Source organism: Etheostoma cragini, chromosome 16 (assembly GCF_013103735.1).
Source record: "Etheostoma cragini isolate CJK2018 chromosome 16, CSU_Ecrag_1.0, whole genome shotgun sequence".
Classification (NCBI taxonomy): domain Eukaryota; kingdom Metazoa; phylum Chordata; class Actinopteri; order Perciformes; family Percidae; genus Etheostoma; species Etheostoma cragini.
Window position 1 is genome coordinate 5,877,214 of NC_048422.1, and position 10,964 is coordinate 5,888,177.

The window sequence follows — 10,964 nt, forward strand, 5'->3', positions numbered from 1 at the left end:
CTGCAATGAAACAAAGAGTGAAAAATTTAAAGGGGTCTGAATACTTTCCGTACCCACTGTATATATATATGTATATATGTGGAGAATGTTTTTTTAAAGTTTAACAAAAAAACGAGGAAGGCCGTAATTTACCGCAGAGTCATACCCAATAAATAAAACAGTTATCAACTCAAAGCAATGGTGGATACTTTACATTCTCTTTCCCCACATGAAATTGGCACACAGCTGAATGTAACTGATGTACATGTGGATCGTCATAGCAACGTGAATGGGAGTGAAAGCAACTGAAATAAAAAAATAACGTTAATACTGAGCTGTTGTTCAGGCTCATGAACTGCTTTGGCCCACTGGGCTTAGTTCGGGCTCCAAGTGCTTAGCTTTCCATTGTACTGTCTGAGCAAAGCTGGAGGCATGACTGTGTCGTCTGTGTCCTCAGGGGGAGAAGGGAGACATGGGACTACCTGGACAGCCTGGAGCTGATAGCATGAAGGTAGGAACAGTCCAAATTTAATAAGGAGAAAAACATTATGGTTGCATGTTTGGGTGGTAACTGTCTGTAGGTGTAGCTCAAACGTTTGGGAGGAGGACTGCTCTGATACTGGTGCCTTTTTAAAGAGTATGTATACTTACGTAACACAAGTAGATTATTACAAGTAGAGTAACCAGGCCCTTAGATTTAGAATAGCAATCCAATTCTTATTTACTTACATTTTAAGCCTTAGTAAAACTATTTGCAACATGCATGCACTGCATGTTTATATTATCTGTCTCCTGGACAACGGGACATCTAGGCTGTAATTTCACACAGATCCATAGAGTTCAGTAAGTGTCGTGGGAATGGGGCAGTGAGAATGAGTCAGAGAGGGGATATGAAGGTCCTGTGTGATGAAAGTGTTTTTTACATCAATCTAACTCAATCTGATGGGGAGAACTGGCTGGCACCTGCTATTTTACTGGCATGAATAGTGATCTGGCTGGACTGCAGCATAGCAGGGGCCAGTCCTTTAAACGCAAAAATCTGTCACTTAGTAAGTAAGTGACTGATGAAGTTTCTCCATTAGACGTTGCTGTTTCAAAACTGGAATGAGTGCGACAGTGTTTCTGCTGTGGTGATACCCAATCAATCATCTGCATGACCCCAAATATAAATTGTGGATTTGTGTGTCTATTTCTGCATGTCATTCCCCCTCTCTCCCCCCTTTCACATCTTCAGCTGTCCTATAAAAATAAAGGCCTAAAATGCCAAAAAAAAAAAAAAATGTTTATTGCTATAATGGATATTTATTCACTTTTTTGTATTCTTTCATCAGGGTATTCGGGGTCCTGTTGGATTGCCTGGTCCACCGGGCTTGAAGGGAGAGCAGGTACACAAAATTAGGATCATAATTTATCTTGTGTTCCCTCTTTTTTTTGAAGTTTTTTATTATGTCCAACTTTGACAATTGTGTGTTCCCCTCTTTCTCTCCTCTCTCTCTGTGTTTTAGGGCAATATCGGTCTACCAGGACCGAGGGGTGCACCAGGGATGCCAGGGCTGCCTGTAAGTTTCATGTCAGGATTCAACATCGCATTTTAAATCTTTTAATTCACTTTGCAAAATGCATTCTCACAAACGTCCACATTACAGATGATATATGTTTTATGCACTGTGTTTTTTGTTGTTGCTGGCTGTTATATCGTTATAACTAGTATTTGGTTTTTCAGTTTGGCTTGTATGCTGTTTATGTTGTTGCTTTCTTTTGTGGAAAGATCTTTGCAACTGTATTTAAAATTTGATACCCAAAGTTTATTCAGGCTATGCATTTTTACTTTTTTTGTCTTAGACATTTCATAATTTTGAATTCAAGCAAGAGTCAAGATTGTGTCTGAGTACAGAAGTGGAGCATGTGATGGAAATGGGATTGTTTTATAAGAACTGGTGCAGATTGTTATCTGTCAGCCAACTAATCATTTCTTCAGCTGCACAGTTCAGCAGCACACTCTGATTGTGTTCAGCCCTCTGTGTCTTAGGGGCAAACAAATCTATGGACTTCGGAAGCCGTAGCTGATAGGTTCTCTATACATTAGATAAAGGCACTCGTGAGCTCTTTCTCCATAACTGCACTTCACAGTGGAAAAATTATTCTGATGCCATTTTCTTCTTCTCCTCTGTTGCAGGGTTTGTTTGGATTAAAGGTATGATATCATCATCACGTGCACTCTTGTCCTGTCAGATCAAAGTCCCTGCAGATCTTACTCAGCGTTGATGTGCAGCGCTGACTGCCCTGGAGGATTGTTAACGCTAGTTTTGCTGTGGTTTACGTTGATGGCACATATAATCATAAAGCTGTCACACTTAGGAGTTGCCGTTTGAATGTAATGAGATTTTGCAGCAGTCTTGATTTCCATATTAATGTGTTTCATAGTTAACGGTGTGGTATTGTCGTACCGAATAGGGCAGAATCGCATTTTGTGCTGATTACATTTTATTTTCCCCACAGGGTTTGAAAGGCTACCAAGGTTTCCCTGGTCTGCCTGGCAGGAGGGGGCTCCCAGTAAGTTTACCATAGAAGGGGCGACCTCTAGCTCACCCAGTAAGAGCGTGCGCCCCATGTAGTCGGAGGCCTTGCAGCGGCCTGGGTTTGAATCCGACCTGCGGCCCTTTACTGCGTGTCATCCCCTATCTCTCTCCCACCTTTCCTGTCTATTCACTGTCACTATCAAATAAAGGGAAAAAACAGCCCCGAAAATAATCTTTAAAAAAAGTTTACCACAAAGGATCAAAAACACTGAGTTCAAGTTTGAATTGAAAAAAACATTTGCTTATCATATTAATATGAAGCTCTTTCAAAAGTCACAATCAAAGTGTGTACATTACAAACATGTTTACATTACATTGACAATGCTTAAAAATCAGTTTATTTAGATATGAGATGGTGCAAACTTCTTACTTCTCTAACAGTTTGCTTAGTTGATAACTTGCCTGGGTTTTAGCTAATGTTAGCGTAACGTTCAGGTGACATGGGCCGTCGGCTAAAGTAGGGACACTCATCATTTTAAAGGATCTTAGGATGTGCAACAGGTTTTTATTTCATTTGCTCATCACTCAGTTCCATGAATCTAAGGTTTTTTAATTGACAGTGTATACCAAACATTTATTTTAATAGCATTGTCATGAGACATTTCTTTATAATAGATTTCTATCTCTTTTGGATAACAAAAGGTTTTCATATCTGTATTCTTATGTTAATATTTTTGTAGTGTTGATCATAATACCCAATGTATGCATTTTCCTTGTGTTTTAGGGTCCACCTGGGCTTCCTGGACCCCCAGGACAGTCACTAAACATGACATTGAGCCAACTCAAGGCAAGTGATTCATGTCTTCATGGTTCAATTAAATTATTTTGAGCAAGGGGTTCAAAATGCAAAAGTCTTTATCATTGAACATTTGAAACATGTCTTGACTACAGTGCAATAGACCATCTGTGCGTATGTTTTCATTTTTATATTCTCTCTGCATGTCTAGGACCTGATATATTTGTCCGATAAGCCCAACTACCATGTGGTCCAGACTGTGCTAGATTCTCTGCAGCAGGAGCTTCAGCTGCTGCTGGATCCTCCTGATGGCAGCAAGGAGCACCCTGCCACCACCTGCCTGGAGCTCTGGCTCTGTCACCCCGAATACAGCAGCGGTCAGTTCCCCAAACAGTCAAATAGCACCAGTAAATCCACACAGAATTCTTTCAGAATGGTCGAGCTGTCTCCAGTTCTGGACACTGTCCTTTTTCCTACATGTGCACATTAGTCTCCACGTGAGCTTTTCTAAAATCCAACAAAACAAATTGATCCGGTAACATTTATAATTCTAGCTGTCAAATACTAAATCACTCAGTTTGAGAATTTTTTGGGATTGGAGAGAAAATATATTTAGTATTTATAAGTATTTAAAAAATGTACATAAATAACTTGAAAGGTACGCATGTCTATAAATTATGAATATAAACATTAAACAGAAAATGTGCATAATCACACTTCAGAGGTATCACTGAAGTGCGATCATGCACATTTTCTGTGTGTGTGTGTGTGTGTGTGTGTGTGTTATAGTACAGTACCTCAAAATGTCCTCCCAGCTTAGTGTTGATGTGTTTCAACACAGTTCAGAGTTGATTTGAAAACAACATTTAGCATTGTGTTACTGGCCACTGGAAGAAAATATATGAATGTACATGGGGCAGTTTTTTTCTGGCTGCAGAGAGTTGAGAAATCACTTTTGTTAAAAGATGGAACTGGATTTTTTAAAACAATAAGCACATTTTGAATGCCTTAAGTAAACATTGCCTTTTCTAGTTTAAAGTGAATTTTGTGTGACTACTCAAGAGAAATGTTATTGTTACATCCTTACTGCCACTTTGCAAACAGTACCCAAGAGCTGGTGTCACATCTCTCTGTCCTGAACAGCAGCCACTAACACAAGATGCTTTTTTATTCTCGGCAGCATCTTTAATCATATGGATGAATGAAAATATCAATATTTTGTTGTATTTTTGTCTACTTGTTAGTTATAAAAGTAAAAAAATGTAAATGGTAATACTTTTGTGACATCAGACACATACAACACATTTTGATAGAATTCCTATCTATTTTTCATGAATCATTATTGATTTGTTTATTTATCACATGTGGGAGAAAATAATGATCAAAGACAGAGAAAGGAAAAAGTAATTGTAAAAAACCAAACATATTAGGCTCCTAATACAGAACAATATTTTTCACAGATTTGTACCTAATGCTTCTGATTCTCAATAAATTTCATAGGTGAAGGATCCAAACTACCTGAGATCATATTTCCGTGTTCCTGTATGTCTTTGGTCCAGTATGTTGAAGGGGTTTTGCTGGGGCTGTCTGTAAGCATGACCCAACAATTCCATCCCTGCAGATGTCATTGAACTCTCACTAACCTTTCTCTGCAGGAATGTATTACATTGACCCCAACCACGGCAGCCCAGCAGACGCTCTGCTGGCCTACTGCAGCTTCTCTTCCACGTCAAAACAGACCTGCCTTCATCCTCGACACTCGCAGGTATGAAGACATCACCCGAGAAGGGCTACAGGAAATTGCATGCACACACACACACACACTAATTCTTCCACCCTACATTTTCAGGACTTTAAGGATTTACCAAAAAAAAGATTTAGTCACCATAATACCATTACCAGAGCATAACTGTACAAACAACCTACATACATAGTATATACAACAAATATATATTTTTTTCTTCTCCCTTTCTATTTCCTATTGTGATTTAGTCTCTTTCATGTTTAAAACAAACCTATTAAATCTAACCATATTGCTCAATTTGATACACCCGGGGGTTTCGCTGCTACAGCCCAATACTCTGGTATGAACGGTAGCTTATGGTGGCTAATGTTAGCAAACCTAAGATACCTGTAGATAGTGCTGTGTAACTCCTATTGCTCAGTCAGGTTACTAACTTTATGACTTTACTGTTTAGGTCTGACTTTAACATAATTGGGCTGTCATATTGGCCAGGACAAGTGGAGTAAATGTAAAATGGTGTGTGTGTGTGTATGTATATATATATATATATATATATATATATATATATACACACATATATCTATCAGTACAAAAGAACAACCACTACAGGTAAAAATGATGACCTTTGCTGTTAACATTAGCCATTTTTAATACATTGAGGTATAGCAGTGCCTAAAGGGAGACAGTATTCAAAAGTGTAACCTCACGGTGGGAATGGGTGGCTAAATGAGACACTACATTCATCCAAAGGACATCAGAGGACATCAGGTTATTATTATTCTCATAACTATTGTCTTTTTCTGTACTGTGGTCGATCTAAAAAGACAAAACACACCACTCTCTCTCTCTACTCTAACACAATGGATACTTCATAAGAAATTGACAGACTCAACCAAAGAATAAAATGAATCTGGTAGCGTAAAGTGAATGCCTCGCACACAGAGGTAGCCGCTTCACCTCTAGATCATACTTGAGCTGCATGCTAATGCAGAGTTCATCAACAGCTGTCTGAACACCATTGATCTCCACAAGTCAATTATATGAAAGCAGGACTTGCACTCAGACTGGCAAATGTGTGCTTTCTTTTGTCTGCCTGCAGTTGCCCATGAAAGCCTGGATGGAAGATTTTTCTGAAGACTGGTCCTTCCAGTGGCTTAGCAAGCTGGAGCAGGGGTTTCAGGTGAGTGAAGGGAACAACCAGAACTAAACATTCACCCTAAATCTCTAATGACAGATTAGTATATTAATCAGAATAGTGGTTATTGGTGTTATTGGACACTTTGGGGCAGTAAAAATTGAAGACCACCGCAGTGTGTGTGAATTCACGCCAAATGTACCGCAAAAAATACAAAACATTGACACCATTCACGTTACACATTACAAACAAAACAACAGGATATACTGTCAAAAATTTTCACAAGAATTTGTCCAGGCATTTGGTCCATTTTTCCCATAGTCTTTGTTTTTACCTTTAATATTGTTGCTGTTGTTTCATATCAGCTGACATTTTTAATGTATGACATTCTTATACCTTCCTCCCCAGTTTCACTATCCAGGTGCTGATGTGGTCCAGATGCGTTTTCTGAGGTTGCACAGTAGCACTGCGGTCCAGAATGTGACCCACTCGTGCCAGCCAGGACACCGACTGGGCCAGGCAGACAGAGAAGTCAAATTTCTCACTGACTCAAAGAAGCAAAGTTACCTCGGAGCACTTAAAGACTGTGTGGTATGTAGGAAGTTTTCTGAATGTCCCTTGTTACGAGGAAGTACAGGTCATGCTGCTTTTTTGCCAGGATTAATCAAGTGTTTGTTGCTGTACCCATACTCATTTCAGCTACATGAGGTGGAAGTGCACCACCACCCCATGTTCTAAATAGGACTAAAAGCATTCATGTTTTAACTTCTCCATACAATCTAAACCCTGTGTCCACCTTCAGTTGCACTGCAAAATCATACTGCACACTATTCTACTTGTACTTGCTTTACATAATTGTACTTTCTATTGCATCCTTATTACCTTAATTTATTTTTCACTTTTCAAATTGATAAATCAGAATTTTTACTTTTTAAAGAAATTAAAACTTAGCTGAACGGAAACATGAATGCTTTTACTTCAATTTAGAACATGGGGGCTGCGGTCAAATTCTCAAATTAGCACAGGAAGGTTCCTAACTGAGTGAAATGATCTGTAAGTAGTTAAGTGGCTGCCATGATAAGAGCCCTTTGAGTTGTCTAAGCGAAAGGTGCTTCAATGTTTCCTTTGTTACCTCCTTTAGCGTAGGCTATACTTTACCAAAGGAAAGGAGATAATGCACATTTCAACACATCTAATAATAATAATAATGTGCTTTACGGCACTGTCTGAAAACAGGTAATATGAGAACTTATTCACCTTTCCGACGTGTAAAATAACAGTGAGCATGTGTTGACAGAACTGTGATGAATGGATCGCTGAATCCAAAGTTACACAGCGCACCGGACAGAGGTTTCTTTATAGCCCAGAGCAGCGTCTAAAACCTGTTTGCCGCCTGGCTAATTTCAATATATGTGTTCTGTTGAAAGTCACTACAGATATGACTACATTATTATGTTAAGGAATGTTATGTGAGAATGCACGGATCGGCTCTGGCAGCATTCAAATCAATTATCTGATATCCCCCTCCCACACCAACCCAAAGAAGTTATTTTCACCCTTTCTACAGTCTCTGTAGGGCAGGCTATTGCTTTTTAAATGAAGCATTCATTGTATGCTTGCATACATGTAGTGACTTATCAGTGTTTTCTTAATGTAATGATGAGAGAATGCTTTCAGTAAAGGCTTCCATACGCGCAGTAATGCTACTGTAGCTTATATCATGTGATATTTAAACATTTAAAACTTTAGTTATTAAATTGACAGAGAAACTATCACAGTACTTTTAGCTTCTGAAATGATCAAAGGAGTGACACTGCTGACGGCTGTTTGCGTGCGTAAATGCACACATTATAGCGGACAGCTCTGCTGTGTTTATGGTAAAGAGAATATTGTCCTTAATAATAAAATAATAATAATAATAATAATAATAATAATAATGTATTTCTTACACCCACCTGCAACCGACTAATCCTTACAACAGAACATGTACAGTAGACTCGTAGGCCTTACACGTTCTGCGTTCCTTGCATACATGTAACAATTATTACCATACAATATTCCTAATTGGGATGCATGTGGATAAAAATGAGTGGGAAGGAGGGTGTGTGTGAGCAAACAGTAATGATAATAAACTTTATTTGCAAAACACCTATACAAAACGCCTTCAGCGCTATAATTACGAAATGACATGCAGTGGCTGAAACGCATGGGGAAAAGTATCCAGATGCCTTTCTGTTGTCCACCACGGAGCAGCGTAGTTTCACCAGCAGACCCTCGACAATAACATCCGCCATTGCTTGATTACGCAGCCCAGTGTAAATTGGATTCTCCTTGCACTGCAGGTGTATTTTCCTTCCCACCTGTCCCATTGAGAAGATGTTTACCATTGGGGTTAAGTAAAAGTAGTTAGGAAATGGCTTAGGAGCTAAAATTTTCTATTTTTCAACCGCAGCTCGGGCGTTGGCTCTTGTGGGCAAAATCCGTGTTCCTTTAACAAACACTAATCACACACAAAATTCACCTTGAAAAGCTTTTTTTTTTACACTTTATTAATATAGTAGTGCTTTCAAATCCAGTCGCAAGTTATGTTTTTCCCCCATGCTATTTCAGTTCCTTTTTACAGTTTTATATTATTTAATAACAAAAAAAGAAAGGAAAATGGCGTGTGTGTGTGTGTGTGTGTGTGTGTGTGTGTGTGTGTGTGTGTGTGTGTGTGTGTGTGTGTGTGTGTGTGTGTGTGTGTGTGTGTGTGTGTGTGTGTGTGTGTGTGTGTGTGTGTGTGTGTGTGTGTGATAGATTATGTGGGAGGTCAAACTAACGTACATCAAGCCATAAAAGTACTATGTGGATAGGATTTATCTTATTCCACTTTTCCAAGCTAATCTTAGTAATGAAAGTGAGCTTCTTCCATTTCTAATACTTCTGTTGTTCTATTGTGTTATACCATAGATGTCTGTCACATACAAGAAAGTGATGAGTCATGGCAATTAAATGTAAAATAAAAAAATATTCTGTTTCCTGTGTGTCAGCCTGGAGAGGAGATGATTTCTGGACCTCGGGAATCTGTGTTTGAGTTTGAGGACCTCCACCTGCTTCCCCTGAGAGACGTAGCACTAATGGGAGGTGGGAACTTCACCCACCAGTTTGGCTTCACCATTGGACCTGTGTGTTTCAGCTAGACGTGCTAGAAACCTGTGCTGTCCCAGAAGACTCACAGGTCCAGGAGACAAACCTCTGGTCATTTCATGGGCCCCTAGAGGACAACTGGAACAGAAGATGTCACTTTCTTTTTCTCTCTCGTTTTCAGGGGATTCAATCTCTCAAGCTGAATGACTCCGTATTCATGAATTTGGGAGGACACAAGCGTACCCAGGCTTTTTTTCACAGAGAAGTCAAATTTGTTTACAGAGACGTTTATCTTGTATTGAATAATTTAAAAATGTATGTTTTTTTTCGTCTTTTTATACACATGTTGTATTTTAGTTATGTATTTTGGGCTTCTGTCATAGCCTGCCCATTGTCTATATAAATGCCAGACTGTCCTAGCTGACCTCTTAACAATGTGTCCTGCATGGGGACACAGCAACTGTGGTTCCATTGGCCGAATGGGACCAGGTCAGTAATCTCTGACTCTCTGTCCACTACCTTAGTACTGTAAGTGACCTCAGATGTGGGTGTCACTTTTCTCATGGTGCCGATTACGTTTTTATATGACAGACCATTTCTTTAATCCTAAAAACAATAGAAGTGGACAGTCACATTGTCTAGGTGCTTTCATGTTATTGTATGGGTTTTATGTCTCAGGTATGATACATTCATGATATACACATGGGCACTGAAGCTGCTGTTGCCAAAGGACAATATGTTGGTCAGTTTTGTAGTTTAGTTCAATGAAACAAGACTTGGGCAATGTTAAAAGATAAATCCATGAGAAGACCAAAATCAACACTGAATCAGTTCAACCAACAAGTATTGTGTGTCTAAAACTATTGTGCTATCTAAAACCTCATATTGTATATCTTTTTCCTCGGTGCCGGAGAGCTCCGTTGTTGTTCCAAAGCTATTAAATCACATGAGTGAGGAACTCTGTTGCACTGAGTGACCTGTTCCTTCATTACCATATACACAGACACTGTAGAATACCACACACACACTTTCCCGCTTCCAGAAATACTCACTAGAGCACCCAATGTGCAACAAGCCGCTGCTGAAAATAGTCCCCTACAAGTGCACAGTTTACTCCTGTTGGTCCTGAATAATGTTGGCTAAAACCACAGTGCCCGGGTAATTCAGTGATTCAGTCAGAGTAGCAAAATCTTTGTTGGTTTTGCTTTTTTCATGAGATTTGTTGACAACACAAGCAAAACCTTAATAAATGTTGAACTCTTTTCACATTTTTCCAAAAATAGTACAGTCGTAGGCTTTAAATGATAATATTACACATACGCCTGTTTACTAAGCAACCACAGGCTGCATCAACCCATCACAAAGATTGGAGATTAGGAAAAAATGGGGGGTAAATATTGTCTAACAAAAATCACCTAACAAACACAATGTAAGAAAAAAAAATTAAGTGACACAAAATGTTAGTCCAGTGTGATTATCAGGCTTCCGTTTCCCCCAATTTCCCTGAAGGTCTGTGATAGAAACAATACATTTTGTGATGACTGAGTACAAGACTTCACTACATTTTCATTAGATCTCATTCTGCCACGCACCTCTCCAAAGGTTTACATTGGACTATTTACTGTTTCAACTGTAGAAATGGTAAATTCAAGTGTGTTTAAGGAG

At 39.0% G+C, this 10,964-nt stretch overlaps 1 protein-coding gene across 2 annotated transcripts in view; it reads left to right on the top strand.

The window, feature by feature from the left end:
• si:ch211-196i2.1 (collagen alpha-1(I) chain) overlaps positions 1–9,950 on the top strand; it is a 117,185-nt gene extending 107,235 nt beyond the window's left edge. For both annotated transcript variants that reach the window (XM_034895444.1, XM_034895445.1), the window contains 11 exons: positions 437–490; positions 1,311–1,364; positions 1,485–1,538; positions 2,156–2,173; positions 2,479–2,532; positions 3,283–3,345; positions 3,506–3,671; positions 4,950–5,059; positions 6,138–6,218; positions 6,582–6,764; positions 9,203–9,950. In XM_034895444.1, the coding sequence (XP_034751335.1) occupies positions 437–490; positions 1,311–1,364; positions 1,485–1,538; positions 2,156–2,173; positions 2,479–2,532; positions 3,283–3,345; positions 3,506–3,671; positions 4,950–5,059; positions 6,138–6,218; positions 6,582–6,764; positions 9,203–9,352 (987 nt within the window). In that variant the 3' untranslated portion in view covers positions 9,353–9,950. The remainder of the gene's footprint in view (positions 1–436; positions 491–1,310; positions 1,365–1,484; positions 1,539–2,155; positions 2,174–2,478; positions 2,533–3,282; positions 3,346–3,505; positions 3,672–4,949; positions 5,060–6,137; positions 6,219–6,581; positions 6,765–9,202) is intronic.
• Positions 9,951–10,964: the final 1,014 nt, after the last annotated feature.